This window comes from Ursus arctos, unplaced genomic scaffold (genome assembly GCF_023065955.2).
Source record: "Ursus arctos isolate Adak ecotype North America unplaced genomic scaffold, UrsArc2.0 scaffold_7, whole genome shotgun sequence".
Lineage (NCBI taxonomy): Eukaryota > Metazoa > Chordata > Mammalia > Carnivora > Ursidae > Ursus > Ursus arctos.
In genome coordinates this window covers 82,045,366-82,064,394 of record NW_026623089.1, presented here as the reverse complement: position 1 = coordinate 82,064,394, position 19,029 = coordinate 82,045,366, and the positions used below count along the sequence as shown (strand labels likewise).

General features: G+C 38.5%; 1 protein-coding gene across 2 annotated transcripts in view; it reads left to right on the top strand.

Moving 5' to 3' along the window:
* The window catches only part of RYR2 (ryanodine receptor 2), a 711,493-nt gene that overhangs the window by 188,103 nt on the left and 504,361 nt on the right, over positions 1–19,029 (top strand). For both annotated transcript variants that reach the window (XM_057308486.1, XM_057308485.1), the window contains exon 2: positions 2,877–2,996. In XM_057308486.1, coding sequence (XP_057164469.1) covers positions 2,877–2,996 — 120 coding nt within the window. The remainder of the gene's footprint in view (positions 1–2,876; positions 2,997–19,029) is intronic.

Here is a 19,029-nt window from a genome sequence, read left to right as displayed (position 1 = left end):
GAATAGAAAAGAGATTTCATGTACGTGTGTGCCTATGTCCATAGGCCCACATGTATGTGTTGGCAAAAACCAGATTTACCGTACATGGGTTCTAGTACATTAAAAAGCTACTTACCGAGACTTTCCCAATGCGTAGTCAGTAGGCTCTCCAAGCAGAATGGTTCTGGAGAAAGATGATGCTTCGAGATGAATGATGGGTTAATTCAAGGGAACTGGCAGGTATTTATGCATTGGTGTTGGGCCCGTCCAATGCTCCGTGTATTTTACTTTCTGTCAGAAAGGAACCCTCTGCTTACTGGAATATAAACTAAAAACAGCTCCCAGGCAAACTAGAAAAAGCCTTATAAGTACGTCAGGCTTGGTTCTGTCCTTCAAAGTGGAATCGTGATTGGACGTTGTCATCAGAGCCTCTCTCCTTGGCAGGGTGGCAGTGCACTCTTGAATGTCATGTTGCTTTGCGGCCAGGCGCTCCATCACACAGTGTTAAGGAACTAGGTTAAACGACACTTGGCACAAGTGATTTGGTTTAATAAACGTAGTAGGGTAGTTCCGTATATGATTTATATTTGTTCCCTTCCCTAATAGGGTTGGTACGAACCGCATAGTAATGAGCATCTCCACATGTGCTCTTAGTTCTTGTTCTGTCCAAAAGATATGGACTTCTTTTCATATTCAGCTGTCGTTGATGGCTTGCAAGCTCTCAGACTGCTCACATGTCTCCTGGGATCTCCATCCTTTCTGGGACCCGTTGGGGATCCTAGCTCCTCAGATCCACTGGTCTGAAATGCAGAATCGGCTGATCAGAACCAGAATCTGCATTTCCCATGGGTGATAGGATGCACATTAAAGATGGAGGGGTACTTTTCTCGCTAACAAATGTAGTCAAAAGATCAGTGGAGCATCTAGAAGCCGCCTGGGGCTGAGGACTTTAGATTCAGATAAATTAGGTTGAATGATCTGTTCCTAGACATCTGTATGATCAGCCCTCTCTGAGCAACAGGTTACCTTGAGCCTCTTGTCATCATCTGGATTTGCGTGGATAATCTTTACGTCCCCGATGTTGTGAAGAACAAATCAGTTAATGCCAGGACCGACAGACCCTATACTTCTTGGCAAATATGATGTGCCTCCTCTTCTTTTGGGGGCGTCCTGAGTAGCACTGTTATTCTCGCCTGTCCTGTACCTTTCTATTTTCTCTTCTTCTCATTCCCAAACTGTCTTTAATGAGTGCGTTAAAGTCATTATTTCCTAAATGGAATTTAGATGGTCTCCAACATCCAGAGGAGCCCACTTTACCCAAGAGTGTAGTTTGCATGCTTGAGTTAGTTCCAGAGGGTAAGACAAGATAGTAAAGGCTGGGGACATTTGGTAAGACATGGAGCACATTAGCACAATTCGGTTCTTCGTTATTACGCTGCACATTTGGAAGACAAAATATATCTTTGATTTTGCAGATTATGTAAGCAACAAAAACCGTTCATTATTTTTATTATAGCCATGCTGAGCATGAATTAATATTCAGATGACTCGTTGTATGAAAATAATGCTGTTTTTTTTTAGCGGATGACTTCTTAAATGTAACAGTCGAATGTTCACTGGAAATTAATGAGCACCTGGCGGGAGAGCTGGGAGGTGATTATTAAGAGATTGGACTTTGCCTGTGACTGGTGCTGTGAGCCAGCTAGTAGGTATTACTGCGCTGTATAGCAAATAAAGCAAACCTGTAGCATTATAAAGGTTTTGAATGCAGATTGGAGTTGTACTTTTCCATTTGATACACTTATTCTTTGGGTTAACCCAAGAGGCTTGTTTTCTGCTTTTGAATTCTTACCATGTCTCATCACTCCCACTCTGCCGTTCTTCCATGATGAGGGTCTTCTAGGGTAAACTTGTTTGTCCCCTTTCTCTCCCATTCTAATTAAAAAGATCAGTGGATATATTGTTCTTTGACTGCTTTGTTACGTGTCCTGTTCCTTTGCATCTGAGATGTCAAAATACAAGTGGTTAGACTTTCTAGGCAATCGCGACTTAGAACTTGTGAAACTGAGGTATTTTGTTGAAAAATGACAATGATATCTCCCACTTGTCTGTTTAGCGCCTTTTGCAGGTCAGTCCCTGTGTAACTCATTTACCTTGTCGTCTTAGAGATTCCGTACACTGGCGGGGATCTTTCAGCGGCTGATGGCAGAGCCCGGATGGCAGTCCAGTTGTCCGTGCTTCTTGCAGTCCTCATGCTGCCTACACGGAGTCGTCCCACTTATCATCTTTTCCCTTGTGTAACTTGTCCTGTAACGCTGCTTAGTTAACTGGAAACCAGTGTGGATTTCACGGGACTGAGCTAGCAGATCCTCTCTCTGCACATTTTTAAGCAACCAAGGGTCATTTCAAATGTGGACAAGGAGCCAATGTGTGGATGTGCTGAGACATCTTTCCAGGTCGATGTGAACCTAGGTGTTCTGTCCTTGCCCTGGTTTCTGGTGCTGGTTTTGCGAGTGCTGTGCGTGCCTGCTGTTGGAACCAGTGCTGTTCCTGCGGATACTTGATGCCAGACAATTCTTGGTAATTTTGGTGATTAAAACCGCGTGTGACAGTGCTCATCGTTCATCGTGTGGGTTGCCCCTGAGGATCCGTAACGATAGTGAGAAAACTGTTGGCTGCCTGAGTGGCAGTCAGCTCTTTCTCCTCCTTCCACCCAGTTACCTTTTTTTACAAGGAAGAATTCTCTAGGGGTTGATTCTGTGTGGGTTTTTTGGATAGTTGCTGTTACGTTTTCCTCTGATTTTTAGTAGGCGCTCAAATAACGGTCGTCTCGGTCTGATTTAGACCGTCTGTCACATCACGTCTCACTCCCTCCCCTCTTCTCCTCCCCTCTGCAGGACGACGAGGTGGTCCTGCAATGCACCGCTACCATCCACAAGGAACAACAGAAACTGTGTTTGGCCGCAGAAGGGTTTGGCAACCGACTCTGTTTCTTGGAGTCCACTTCGAATTCCAAGGTGGGATAATGCCTTTTGAGGCTCCTCCGATACTCGGGTTCTACTAGTGGTATTGAAATTATTTCCAGGCTCTCTGTTATTGTCTGTGGAACAGATACACGGAAGGGGATTTGAAAATGTGCTTACTATTCATTAAACAAATTTCTGGTTGAGTCCCAGCTTTTTGCAAGCAAGTCAGGTGAGGTTGTTGACAAGAATGAGACTGAGCCCTCGCCCCCATGGTGTTTACATTCTAGTGGAAAAGTAAACAAGTACATAAATGGTGTAATTTCAGAACTAGGGGCTATGGGGAAAGCAGAATAATGGGGATAGAGTGATGGCGAAAGGACTCACCCTTTCATGAAGGGTATTTGGGGAAGGCATTCTGAGGCAGTGACACGTGAGCAACCTGGAATAAACTGAGAGAGAGAGTGAGCGGTCCCGAGTACTCTGGAACATTCCAGAAAGAGGAACCATGTACTGCCTGGGCTCCTAGTTAGGAAGAGGCGGTCTCAACCAGAACTGGTCACCCACAGCCAGGAGTTGAGGTTTCTTTCTAAGATGAAGGGAGGCCATTGGAACCGGTGAGTGGTGCCGTTTGATTTAGACATTGCAAAGATCATCTTGGCTCTTAACGTGAATGGAGGATGTAGAGAGAGCAAGCATGGAAGCAGGGAGATGGAAATTTGGCTGGGAGCTGCTGGTTCTTCGGACTGCAGTGATGGTGGGGGACCTGGGGGATATTGAGAATATGCCTTGGGGATGTACATGATGTGCTAAAAGACCAGACATGTGGAAGAAGGGAAAGAGGAAGACGTCTCATGGGTAGGAAGTCATCCAGAAATCAGTCCATGTAGTCTCCTTTTCTGCAAACTTTTTGTTCTATGGAGTCCTTTGACAGATAGTCTCATTCAGCTGTTGCAGTAAGAGTGTGTATAGTTCTTGCTGTCAGATTCACTGTACAGATGGGGATGTGGGAAGCTCATAGAGGTCAGGTACTGTGCCTAAAATGCTTAATGTGACCCAAAGCCATAGTGTTAGCAATGGTTTTTCATGCTTATGCCTTGGCCTTTTGGCTTCAAATCCCTGATTCTTTCCTGTATACCACAGTACCTCTTTGGTTATTCTGTGAAACAACACTGGGCAATGTATACGTATGACTCATTTATTATAATAAGTCAATGCCAAGTAACACGGTTAACATTGTAATAGCAGGTGGCAAAACATGATGCGTTTGATGGCCGTGCTTAGATGCGTTTTTGATTCGAGAAGTGGTTATAGAGCGTTCTGTTGTACAGATTACTGTGATAGGTGTCAGTTGTGAAAAGTATTCTCCTTAGGAAGAAAATATTAAGCATTTTAACATTTAGCACGTCCCCTGTGGTTTCTGATATTCTGTAGTGGCTAGAACCAGGCACACCATTTAGCTAGCTGGTTTTGACTTTCACGTTATGTTGAACACTGAACGTAAGAAACAATAGTTCTCTTGTTCCTTTAATGTTGAACACTGAACGTAAGAAACAATAGTTCTCTTGTTCCTTTAATGTAAGAGCCGGGGTTTCTAACACGAAAAACAAATGCTCCTGATTTGTAGTAGGCATTTCACGTGGTGATCAAGGCATTGATTAGGGTGAGGCATCCATTTAAACTGGTTGGTTCCTAGGAGGGATACTTGACACTCCCATTGTTAACTGAGGGTGTCCTCCTTAGCCGACCATTTTGACCATTTTTGTTGTCATCCTATTTCATTCTTTTCTAGCATCTTTGCACATTTGCGTGTAGGATGAGATACTGAGATTGTTTATCAAGTGTGGAATGAATGGCAATTGAAATAGCAATTGAAGTTCAGTAATTCTAGTCGAACTTTTTTTTTGTAAGTTCTTACAACGTAAATACTACTCTAACTTGAAAAACCCCTAGTATGTCATTGTTTTTTTTTTTCTTTTCCCATAGTTCCATTGGTCTTTGTTGTCCCCGTGCCTTATGTCCTTGCTGTACTTCTCTGCCAGCTGAAATGCTGCTTGTCCTCAAAGCCTATTTCAAATAGTCCCTCTTCTGGGTTTGCTTTTTTTGAAGATCCCTGAGTTCTGTTCTCTGCGCTTAAGTGCTTTGTTTATTCTTCTGTTATGTTGCCAGTTGGGCTTAATTCTGTATAATATCCACACCACCTTCTCACCTACTCTCAGATACATACATCAGCTTCTGAAATCCCTGAGGACCAGAGCATATCTCATTTATTTTCTTACCTCTTTTCACTTAGTACCAAGCACAGTGCCTTGAACTAGTAAGTCATCCACAAAATTTAGTGGATCATTAAGTTTGAAAGGGGACTGCTAGTCTAAGCCCAGTTATATCTTTTATTGACTTTTAATTTTCTATAATTACAGAGAGTCAAAACTCAGGATCTCCGTTCATGTTTAAAATATGTAAGCCTGGGTTGAGATGTGTTTTATGCAGATATATCTGGATTTGAGTTTCATTGGTGGGTAATGGGAGATGGCCCTTCCCCCCCCCGCCCTTCCTCTCAAGTTTGTTGTCTCCTACATTTATTAAAATGGTGTAGAAAACAAAGTTGTTGTTGGCAGTGAGTAGACAGTCACTGTAAATTATAAATTATATACGTGTTCCTGGAAATGATCCTAGAAATGTCTTAAGCTACAGAATCTTTTAATCAAAAGCAGGACTGACTTTTTCCAGAAGACTGTTTCATGTTCCTGGGATATCTCTTCATGCTGATTTCTGCCTGAAAGAGGATGGATCATAACTCCAGCATAGGTTTTCCTGTAGAACGTGCAAACATCAAATCTGATGATATGCAGCTAGTCATTCTTAAATTATAATCATGCATACTTACTGTGCATTCTTTATATGAATGATTTTTCCTTTTCTGTCCTTTACGAGTGAGACATTGGGCTTTTGCTTTTGGGAACCTAGTCACTTTCAGATAGACTCCCCTTGTTATCGTTTGAGGGGGAAATGAGAAGGTGTCAGAGAGGCATAGGTTTTCATCTCCACGAATCCTGACATAGAAGCAGGCAGAGCTTGGAAGATAGCAGAACTGTCCACACAGACAACATACCATCTAGAATAAACTAGATGACATGTTGTCCCCACATAGGGTGTCCAGACGTGTATTGCGAGAAGGGGAGGAAAGGCAGCCCAGTTTCTGTCGTGTCCAAAAATCGGTTACATGTCCTCCCGGAGGACGTGGTGGACCAATGTGGAGACAGCAGCTGAAACCAGGAGGGGATGAGGGAGACATGGTAAAGATGAGCCAGGACCTGTTCAAGCCCCTCCTAGATAGCCTTGCTTGGAGGAGACGTGATCGAGAATCAAGTATGGATTGAGCAGAGGCAAAGGATGGGGAAGTATCAGGTAAGGGGGGGGGAACAGAGCCAACGGCTCTCATGAGAGCATGGTTGTGTTTTGAATACTGGGTGAAAATAGAAGGATAGGTTACTCTTGAGTCACCTCCTTTTCTATGAGAAGGCGCCTTCCAGTTCTAGCTGTTTATCTGCTATTTCCTTATTGGCTGTGAACATAATTCTGCTCCTGATTGGTGTCTCTTTTTATTTTATATAAATGTATACCTATGTATACTGCACATATACTGTCTATCTATCTATCTATCTATCTATCTATCTATCTAATATATAAAACCATTATATATACATGTATCACTATATGTAATTATGTGTAGCTTCTGTATAATAATGAGTGGAGTAATCTACTTTATATTTATTTACATAATTATTTGCAGTTACCTTTTACATATAATTTATATATATATATATGTAATTTTATATGTCAAAGAGACAGAACAAGGAGCATAATAATATTTATAGGCACTGCAAGTCCACCAGATTTAAAACTGTTACATGATGTTCCAAAATGAACCAAAAGAAATTCAGAGAAGAGAGCTGCTCTAAGGGAACAGAATAGATTATAAACTCAGAAATAAGCCAAGTGGAGAAGAGAAAGATTTGAAAAGAGTTGAAAGGTAACAGGACAGAATTATAAATCATGGAGAAACTAACTTTAGAAATGGAGACTGAACTAGAAAGGACACGAGAGCATATAAACCCATGGGTAATGCCTTAAAAATAATAGAAGATGGAAAAGTGAAAACGTGTAAAAAAAAAAAAAATCCAAAGGAAATGAAGAGACAAAAGCACATGAGAGACTTCCAGGTTCCTGTCCAGCTTGGAAGGTCACCACTCTGTCCTAACAAGTAAAAAGTTGGGCAAAGTGTAAAATCAATAACCCTTCTTAGATCCATGAGACAAGTGAGGTCACAGCAAACTTCTATCCCCCAAATCAGAGAGACTGACAGGCAGGTAAAGAGAATCACAGCTCACGCGACCAGCAACCGCTGCAGAAACCAGTGCTGGGTGGGAAAGCCTGGATTGGAACTGGGAAATTGCCTGAGGCTCAGTGTGGACCACCATGAGTTAGAAAATGCAGGGGGATCCAGCTATGCAGGGGCCCCACGCTTTTGTGATTTTTACCTCCTGGGGTTCTACCAGGTTCTCACAGTGAATATTGGAGAAAAATTCCCTTGTACTTCTGCCAGGGAGAGGGAAGAAGAACCATTTTGAAGTGATCCAGAGTATTATGTTCTTAATAAGGTCTGCCCTCCAGAGAGACTGTTTTGCCAGAACTCAACCTGTTGGGATTGTATCAGTGACTAACGTAACTGGGGGACGGGAAATACCCAATTCCAGCCCACTCTTGCCATCCTGTCCCACCTAAGGGGGGGGGGGCTGAGAAACATGTGAAGTTCACAGTCCAGGGGCACAAGCTCACTGAGAGACTGAGACTTACTGGCACCCTCAAACACGTCCTCCTCTCACCCCTTACCATCACATTACTAAAGGCTTGTTGACAGCAGTTCCCTTTACCCAAAATATCCTGTGTGGCTATCAAGAAAATCACATACTAAAAGGCAACAAACACAGTTGGAAGAGACAGAGCAGGGATCAGAACCAGACTCTAATATGGCAGCAGTGTTGGAATTACCAGACCAGGAATTTAAAACAACTATGGTTAATATGCTAAAGGCTCCAGTTCATAAAATAGACAGGCTTTGAGAACAGATGGGCAATGTAAGCAGAGATGGAATTCAAAGAAAGAAAAAAGAAATGCTGGAGAACAAAAACATTGGCAGAAATTAAGAATGCCTTTGATGGCTTATTATTAGACTGGACTTGGCTGAGCAAAGAATCTGTGAGTTTAAGGATATCTCCATAGAAACATCCAAAACTGAAAAGGAAAGAGAAAAGGATTGGATTAACCTCCCCCCCCCCACAACAGGACAGAATATTCAAGAACTGTAGGACAACTACCAACGAGCTCTAGAAACATGAAGAAAGGAATAGAAGAAATATTTGAAACAGTAATGACTGAGAATTTCTGCAACTTAATGTCTAACATCTAACCACAGATCCAGGAAGTTAAGACAACACCAAGAAGAAGGAATGCAAAAACCCCACTACATGTAGGCATATCATTTTCAAGGTACGGAAAACTAAAGATAATGAAAAAATCCTGAAAGAAGCCAGAAGGAAAAAAACCTTTCCTATAAAAGATAAGAATTTACATCCAATTTTTAAGAAAGAGTGGAAGCAAGAAGAGAATGAAATATTTAAAATGTTGGGAGGGAAAAGCTGTCAACCTAGAATTCTGTATCCTGCAAAATTGCCCTTTAAGAATGAAGGAGAAAGGACTTTCTCAGACAGACAAAAATTGAAGAAATTTGTTGCCAGTAGACCTGGCTTACAAGAAATGTTGAAAAAAGCTCTTCTGCAAGAAGGAAGCTCAGAAACTTGAGTTTATATAAAGGAAGGAAGAAAGCATTGGTGAAGGTAAAGTTAAAATTTTTCATGTTTCTTATTCTTAATTGATATAACAGATAAAAGTGTGCTCAGAGGAATAACAGCAATTCTGTATTTGCCTGTGTATGCTTACGTGTAAGTGAAATGAATAACAGCAATGCTACAAAGGATGAGAGGGATGAATTAGGATTATTTTGTTATGAGGTATGTTCACTATCCACGAAATAGAGTATAATGTTATTTGAAAGTGGATTTGGATTAGTTGTAAATGCATTTTGCAGACTCGAAGGAAACCACTTTCAAAAAGTAAACAGAAAAAAAAAAGCGTAACTTATATGTGAAGGAGAGAAAATAAAATCATATGAAATGTTCAGTTAAAGCCAGTAAAGGCAGAAAAATAGTGGAAAACAAAGGTGGAGAGAAAAAATAAGACCAACAAATAGAAAACATAAACAAATATGGTAGACCTTAATCCACTTATATCAATAATTACTTCGAACATCAGTGGTTTAAATGCACCAATTTAAAGACAGAGTATGTCAGAGTGGATAAAAAATGACACCCAACTCTTTCTTGCCTACGGGAAACTCACCTCAAATATAAAGACACATAGATTAAAAGCAAATAGATGGAGAAAGATATATATCATGCTAATAATAATCATAATAAAAAGTAGGAATAGCAGGCTTCAAGGTAAGGAAAGTTATCGGGGATAAAGAAGGGCATTACATGATTATAAAGGCATCAGTTCTAACAATGCTTAACATGTATGTGTCTAACAACAGCATCAAAGTCTGTGAGGCAAAAATAGAACTACAAGGAAAAAAAAATGAATCCATTGTCTTGTTGGAGACTTCAACACCCCTTTATCAGAAATGGGGAGATCTAAAAGGAAGAAAGTTGGTAAGGGCATAGTTGAACTACACAACTCTGTCAATCAACTGGATATAATGGGCATGTATGGTTTCCTTCATCCAGCAATAGCAAAATACACATTTTTCTCAAGCTCGTATGGACACATTCACCAAGATAGACCATATTCTGGGCCTTAACATACAACTTAACAAATTTAAAAGAACAGAAGTCATACAATATCTGATCTCAGACAACAATTGAATTAAAATAGAAAGGTGAAAAATGTCAGAACACTTGGAGGTTAACACGCTTTTAAATAACACATGGTTAATAAACCTGTGATAAATTAAATAATATTTTGAACTAAATGAAAATGAAACCACAACTCATCAAAATTTGTGAGATGCAGCAAAAGCAATGTTTAGGGGGGAAATGTAAAGTACTGAGTGCATCTATTAAAAAAGAGGAAGATCTAAAATCAATAATCTAAACTTCCACCTTAGGAAATTAGAAAGAGAAGAACAAATTAAGTCCAAAGTAAGCAGAAGAAAAGAAAAATAATTCGAGCAGAAGTCAATGAAATTGAAAACAGAAAATCAAAGAAAATCAATTAAAAAATTGTTTCATTGAAAAGATCAATAAAATTAATAAGCTAGGCAGGCTAGCTAAGAAAAAAAGAGAATATAAATTACTAATACCAGAAACAAGAGCCAGCACTATAGACCCCATGAACATTAAGAAGATAATAAAGCAATATTATAAATAATTCTATGCCCACAAATTTTATAAACTAGGTGAAATGGACCAATTCCTTGAAAGACACAATCTGCCTAAATGCACACAAGATAAAGACAATCTGAATAGGCTGATAGGTATTAAATTGAATGAGCAGTTAATAACTTTCCATACTAAAAGCAGCAGGCCCAGATGGATTCACTTGTGAATTCTATCAAACATTTAAAGAAGAAACCACATGGGTTCACTGTAATCTTTCAGAAGATAGAAGCAAAAGAAATACTTCTTAACTTATTCTCTGAGGCCATGCTTACTCTAAAATCAAACTGACAAATACATTGCAAGAAAAAACAAGAAATATAGATCAATACCTTTCATAAACATAAATATAAATAAAATTATTAGCAAATTGAGTCCAACAGTATATAAAAAGAATTATATGCCATGACCACAGACGGTTTATTATCCCAGGTAAGCAAGGCTAGTTCAAATTCAAAAATCAACTCCTATAATCTATCACATCAACTGAGAAAAAAGGAAAAATCACAGGGTCATATTATTAGGTATAGAAATAGCATTTGACAAAACCCAACACCCATTCATGGTAAAAACTCTCAGTAAACTAGGAATAGAGGGGAACTTTCTCAACTTCATGAAGACTGTAGAAAACCTACAGCTAACATCTTAGTATTGAGAAGCTTGAAGGTTTCCCACTAAGATCTGAAACAAGCCAAAGATGTCCACTCTCACCACTGATTGTCAACATTATGCTGGAAATCTTAGCTAATGCAATAAGATAAGAAAGAGAAGGGACACCTGGGTGGCTTGGTCAGTGAAGTGTCTGCCTTCGGCTCAGGTCATGATCCCCGGGGTCCTGGGATTGAGCTTTGCTTTGGGCTGCTTGCTCAGTGGGGAGTCTGCTTTTCCCTCTGTTCCCCCACCCCATGTACTTTTTCTTTCTCAAATAAATAAAATCTTTAGAAAAGGTAAAGAGAAATAAAAGGCATACAGATGGGAAAGGAAGAAATATAACTCTGTTTGCAGATGGTCTGCTTATCTATGTAGAAAAACTGAAAGAATCAACTAAGAACTAAACAATTATGGCAAAGTTGCAGGATACAAATTTAATATGCAAAAGTCAATTACTTTCCTAAATACGAGCAATGAACAACTAGAATTTGGAATTTAAAACATAATACCTTGGGGCGCCTGGGTGGCTCAGTTGGTTAAGTGTCTGCCTTAGGCTCAGGTCATTATCCCAGGGTTCTGGGATCGAGCCCAGTGTTAGGCTCCTTGCTCAGTGGGGAGCCTGCTTTTCCTGTTTTCTCTGTCCCTCTGTCCCTCCTCCTGCTCCTGCTCCTTGGCTTGTTCTCTCTCGTCTCTCAAATAAAATCTTTAAAAAATAAAATAAACACAATCCCCCCCCAAAAAAAACCCCACAAAAACTTAGTTATAAACATAAGAAAGTATTACAAGATCTGTAAGATAAAAAACTATAAAACTCAGGTGAAAAATATCAAATAAGAACTAAATAAATGGAGAGATATTCTGTGTTCATGAATAGAAAGACTCAGTATTATCAAAACGTTATTTCTGTCAGACTTGATCTTTAGACTTAATGCAATGCCTATCAAAATCCGAGCAAATTATTTTGCAGATATTGACAAACTATTTATGAAGTTTATTTGGAGCATCCAAAGACCCAGAATAGACAGCATAATATTGAAAGAGAAAACACAGTTTTCTTAAAAAGCTATAGTATTAAGGACAGTGTGTTATTGGTGAAAGAATGTGCTAGTAGATCAGTGGAACGGAATAGAGAGTCCAGAAATAGACTCATAAATATAGTCAACTGATCTTTGTCAAAGAAACAAAAGGAATACAATGGAACAAGGGTAGCTTTTCCAACAAGTGGTACTGGAATAACTGGACATTTTAATGCAAAAAAAAAAAAAAAGAATCTAGACAGACATTATGACCTTCACAAAAATTAACTCAAAATGAATCGCAGACTTTAAAATGCAAAACTGTAAAATCCTAGAAAATAACATAGTAGAAAACCTAGGTCATGTCGGGTATGGTGATGACTTTTTACATAAAACACCGAAAGTGGGACCCATGAGAACTCATTAAAATTAGAAACCTGTGCTCTGGGGAAGCCAATGTTAAATGAATGAGAAGATGAGCCTCAGACTGGGAGAAAAAACTGGCAAAAGACACATCTGGTAAAGGACTGTTAGCCAAAATATCGAAAGAACTCTTGAAACTCAAAAGTAAGAAAACAAACAAACTGATAAACAAGTGGGCCAAGCACCTCACCAAAGAAGATGTCCACATGACAAATCAGCACACGAAAAAATGCTGCATGTGGTATGTCATCAGGGCAGTGCAAATGAAAATGAGATACCGCTAGACCTGGTAGAATGGCCTGATTCCAGAACTGGCAACACCAAAGGCTGGTGAGCAACAGGAATTCTCCTTTATGATCTGTGAGGATGGAGACTGGTTCTGCCACTTTGGAAGACAGTGTGGTGGTTTCTTACAAAACTAAATATACTCTTGCCATGATCCAGCGATTGTGCTCCTTGGTATTTACCCAAAGGTGTTAAAAACTTACGTCCACACAAAAACTTGCACGTGGGTGTTGATAGAAGCTTTATTCATAATTGCCAAAACTTGCAAGCAATCAAGATATCCTTCAGTAAATGAATGGATAAACTGTAGTATATGCAGATGATGGAGTATTATTCATCATTAAAAAGAAATGAACTATCCAGCCACAAAAGGACATGGAGAAAATTTAAATACATACTAATGAGTGAAAGAGGCCAATCTGAAAAGGCTGTGAACTGTATGATTCTTGCTATATGGCGCCTGGAACAGAAAAAACTCTATAGACAGTGAAAAGATCAGTGGTTGCCAAGGGTTAGGGAGACGGGAAGGATGAAAAGGTGGAACATGGAGGATTTTTAGAACAGCAAATCTGTTCTGTATGATAATATAATGATGGATGCGTGTCATTATATATTTGTCAAAATTCATAAGATGGATAGCACCAAGACTAAACCCTAATGTGAACTATGGACTTTGGGCAATTAGATGTGTCACTGCAGGTTCATATGTCGTAACAGATATACCGCTATGGCGGGAGATGTTAATAATGGGAAGGCTGAGCAGATGTGCAGGCAGGGAATGTGTGGGAAAATCTCTGTACCTTCCATGCAGTTTTGCTGCGAACCTAAATCTGTAAAAGATAGTCCATTTATGGGGGCACCTGGGTGGCTCAGTTGGTTGAGTGACTCTTGAGTTCAAGCATCATGTTGGGCTCCATGCTGGGCATGGAGCCTGCAAGAAAAAAAGAAAAAAAATTCTATCTATTAAAAAACAAACAAACAAACAAAAACCACAACAGAACATGTTAGAAGAACATCTAATGTGCTTATAGTAAAAGACCCTGGGAAGAATACCAAAGCTCAGGAACGCTTGCTTGAAACTACACGTTGAAAATGCATAGCGCATACCTTGGGAAACCAACTTCTTCTCTGGCCAACGCAGATATTCTAGTAAAGTATATTCATTAAAGGTAAAGAAAAAAAAATCTGTGGAACCCAGACAAAAAGGCAAGTCACTTTTAAAGGAAAGGAGGTCACTTGTCATCAGATTTGATGATACCAATGCTTTGTGCCAAGTGAAAATGGAGTAATGTATTAAGAAACTCAAGGAAAGGAAATTTGAGTCGAGGATTCCAGCCAAACTGACTTTTCATGTAAAAGCCAGAAACCAACGATTATGAATGTGAAAAAATTTAGGGATATTGTTTCTGTGAGCCCTTCTTGAGGAATTTACTGGAGAATGAGCTCCAGTAGAGACTCTGGCGGGAGGATTGGCTGGAAGCAGGCGATGTGCCTTGATTCCAGTTGTTGAGACTCCAGATGATTGTGAAGGAGAGAGCATCACGCGACTCAACACTGTGAAGTTGGTAAACTACCAAAAATGGGAGAAGGGTGGGGAGAGTTTGCAAAAAGTATATTAAACTTTCATATAAATAATTGTAAGTGGACTTGACTGACCTATTAAAATACGAAGAACTTAAGATTTTAGGATTGATTAACAAAGCCAAATGTGACATTATATGTACTAAAACAGATACAGAAAGTACAAATAAAAGGATGGACGAAGGTATGCTAAGAAGCACAAATAAAAATAAAGTGCATTTCTCAAACTCATTATTGGATAAGGCATCATCCGACCAAAAACCTTGCAAAGAGACAAAGAAGGGTATCTAATAATTTTAAGGGGTATACTTCTCAGTGAAAATGAAGTAGGTATATGCACCCAGTAACAGAAACCACTTCCACAAGCCAGAAACTAAAGATTCCAAGAGAATAGAGTACAAATTCATAATAGGAGATACAACACACTTCAGGTAGAAAAAATAAGTAAAATGCTTAGTATAAAAGCTCAATGAGGCTGACCTTATGAGACATGTCAAGACCCGAACCTCAGAGTATATGTTTTTAAAAGGTTCGCATAAAACATTAAAGAATATTGACCATATTTTAGGTCATACGGACACTCACAAACACAGTAAATTCAAAAGAGTGGCAATAATATAAACATCAGTCTAAAGAAATAAAACTAGAAATTAATTTTTCCAAAAAAAATAAAAAACCCAACACCCCACAGAAGCCCCTTTGACATAAGAACTAAAAGGTCACACTATCTTGAACATAGTGAAAATGAATAATGATGTTGTCGAATATGTGGGACACAGCTTAGAAAGTTATGAGAATAGAGATTTTAGCATTAAATGTATATACCACTAAAAATGAAAAAAATAAATGAATTAACCATGTTAAAAACTAGAAAAAATAACGGAGTAAACAAAAGAAAGCAAGAGGATGGAATTAACAAAGTAAAAAGGAAGTGGATGCGTTAATTTAAAGATTGGTTCTTTGAAAAAAATCAATAGGCCAACCACTAATTCAATAAAAAAAAAAGCACAAATATTCAAATATTAAAAGTTTCAGGGCGCCTGGGTGGCACAGTGGTTAAGCATCTGCCTTCGGCTCAGGGCGTGATCCCGGCGTTATGGGATCGAGCCCCACATCAGGCTCCTCTGCTGTGAGCCTGCTTCTTCCTCTCCCACTCCCCTGCTGTGTTCCCTCTCTCGCTGGCTGTCTCTATCTCTGTCGAATAAATAAATAAAAAAAATCTTTAAAAAAAAAGTTTCATAAAGGTAAGAGGGGGATAATGATAGAAACAGAGGAAATTAAATCCTAAGAGACCATTTGCTCAATTATATGAAAGTGGATTTGAAGATCTTCATGAAATGAATCATTTTCTAGAAAAAATTAAATTTACCACAGAAAATCTAAACAGGCTAATTATCAGATAAATAAAGCAGTAGAAGAATTTTCTGATAAATACACCAGAGTCAGATTATCCTTACTTATGTATATTATCCAAATTATTCCAAAGCCTAAGAAAGAAAACCTCCAAATTTATTTCATCAAGTAAGTTATAAAATAGATTCTAAAAATCTTTAAAAAAATTACTTTGGATAATTATTGATCAGTTTCACTTATGAATATTGATACAGAAATCTGAAAATATTTTTTTAAAGAAACCAATGTTGCATTAAAACATACATCATGACCAGGTGGTTTATTCCAGGAATCCAAGAGTGGCTCAGTACCAAAATACGTATGTATATATATATATATATATATATATATATATACACACAAAATATATACATATATATACATATATACATATATATACAAAATACATATATATATATACATATATATATATGTACATATATATGAATATATATATATTCTTCATATTGGTAGCGGTAAGGAAAAGAATCCTTTGGACATCTCTGAAGATAAGGAAAAGTCACTTGACAAAATTCAGAGTGTATGTTTCAGAAGTTAATAAAAATAGGAGCTGGTGGCTGGCTCACTAACGTTATTTTACAAACAGAGACTACAATTCAAAAGTCAATACTTTGTTTACAGGGGAACACTCATCAGAATTAAGTGTAAGTTAAGGATATTTATTATCTCTCTGTTGTCCATGTGTGTGTTGGAGGCTTGAGTCAATATAATTCACATAGAGATTTAAGTTTGGGTATGAAGAGACAGTTGCAGATAATTTGATGATATATGTTGAAGTCCCAAGAAGACCAGTGGAAAAACTGTAAAATGGATTTTTGAGAGAAATCCATATATACAACAGCTGCTTCTAAAATGAAGATCTCAATAGCCTTCATGTATATTGCCCAGTTAGAAAGGATATTGAGACATACGCATGTATGGAATGATACTTGGCGTGCCCACACATACACATGTGTGTACGAATTCAAGTGTCTATTAAGTTAGAAAGAGAATCAGTAATAGTCTTAGGTCAGTCATTTGTCAATAGTCGTGAAGTCTCCCAAAAGAGAAAATTTATTCAAAAAACTTCTTGTTTAATGATCTCATTTCTGCAAGCATAGTTTTCTGGTATTACTCTTTGTGGACTCAGGACAAAGATAATAAGAATTTTTAAGATCTGTGTCAGCCTAACACTTCAGTGATACTGGATTTCTAAGACTGGTCCATATCCACTGCATGTATGAAACAACACTGTTGATTATTATCAGGCTTCCAAAAAGGAAGTTGAGCCGTGTCCATAGAACAATCTCAAGAGCTCTTTCCATTTCTTCTAATTTCTGTGGCATCACTTTAATTAAAAGTATTTTTTCCCTTAATGGAACATGAGAGCAATATTTTATCTTCAGTGACTTCTCATTTCAGGATATTATTCACCACTATAAATAATGCATTAGGATATTAATGATGCATAATAGTTGTGATATTCCAGATGAACTGTTCTTCTTATTCAAGTGAAAATTTTTGAATAATAAAAATGTCAGTATAAAATAAATGCCAGATGATGTAAGGAAGATCCACTTTAAAAATAAAGTTTACGAAATGTTTTAAGCAACCGATGGTAGTTTCTCAACGTGTTTCCTCTAAAAATTAATTGAAGTAATAAAATATAATTATGGGAAAATAAATATTAACATTATTGTTTTGTTCTATTGACTTTATTGTGATTTTCACAGAATTTTGCTTTGGGCAAAAGGGAGGAAAAAGGCCAAGGTGGTTGGAAAAGAACGTAAATGATCGGTAGCCATAGTCGTTTCTCAAAATCCTTGGGTTTTAGTTATATAATTATTTCTTTGCCAGTGTTTTAAGAGGAAAACAAAGGCGATGGTAGGTGTGGCAGAAAGGAAACATCCTAATTATGAATATCCAGTCAACAAAGAATCAACGATTTCAGATTTACACAAAGTTCTGGAATGGAAGCATCATGAGGACATGCCTAACAATTTTTAACCGATTATTGATGGGCAGAGTAGAATTATTCATTAACTTGTAAATTCTAAGCTGTGCGGAAGTGGTTGTTCTTAGTGTCTTACATACACATGGATGCTGCTACCCAGTTAGGAAAGGGGTTGTGACACAGAAGGACAGAGATGACATCATTGAAATCCCCCAAGTAGGAAGCATTCTTTGGGATACTTAATACCACAATCAAAAATTGTCTTATGAGCTATAGACTCATTCTTGGAATCTTTTAAAGACTGAAGAATTCTTATTATAGTCTAAAATGAGCTTCTGATGCCCTTTATGTTTCTTGAAATAAAAACTTGAGAAAACACTAAAATCTAAGACTGGGAAACCATCTAAAATCTGGGAAAGATATCTACTAGTTATAAGGCAGATGGAACTAGTTGGAGAAAAACACAGTGGAGTTCACCGCTGATACACAGAGGTTCACCTCAGACACTGTAGAGAGGTTGGCAGACACTTGAATCCACCTAGCCAACCCATCTGCCTTTGCTCAAGGGACTGTGCCAACAAGGATAGTGAACAGCATTGTGTCCCTCCAGTGACTCCATCACCTCAGTTCACACTCCCGCCAAACGGCATGGGTGCGGTAGGCGTGAAGCTGGTGATGACCTGTTGCATTTTGGAAGCTTTGGTCCTCACAAAGTACCTAACGCATATGCAGAGACAGGAGCAGCATCGGCAGAGCCACAGGCTAGGACTTGTGACTTTGATGATGGCATATTCATTCTAAGAATAGAGAACAGAACCAAGAGAAGGGAAGGAGAAGCTGCCAACTTAGACGATCGGGGCTGAATGAAAGGACAGCCTGTAAAAACCCGAAACCTGCAGGAGGGTCTTATGCACTGTTTTCCTTTCTCGATCTGAAAGTATGGTTTAGCCATCACTGGAGTGAACACCACTGTGGCAAATGATGATCTCACAAAGGGCCTGGCACACTTTCCTATAAAAAGCCAAGTAATAGGCTCTGTGGGTCATATGATTTTGTCGCAGCTACTCACCTGTGATGTTGTAGCGTGAGAACAGCCACAGACTGCACGTAAGCAAATGAGCATCCTTGTGTTCCTTAAAAACTATATGGGCATTTAAGTTTGAATTTCTATTAATTTTTTGTGTCATAAAATATTCATGGGATTTTTTTTTCAACTATTAAAGTTTTCAAAGCCACTCTCTGCTCATGTCCTATGCAGAAACCAAAAGTGGGCCAGATTTGGTCCATGG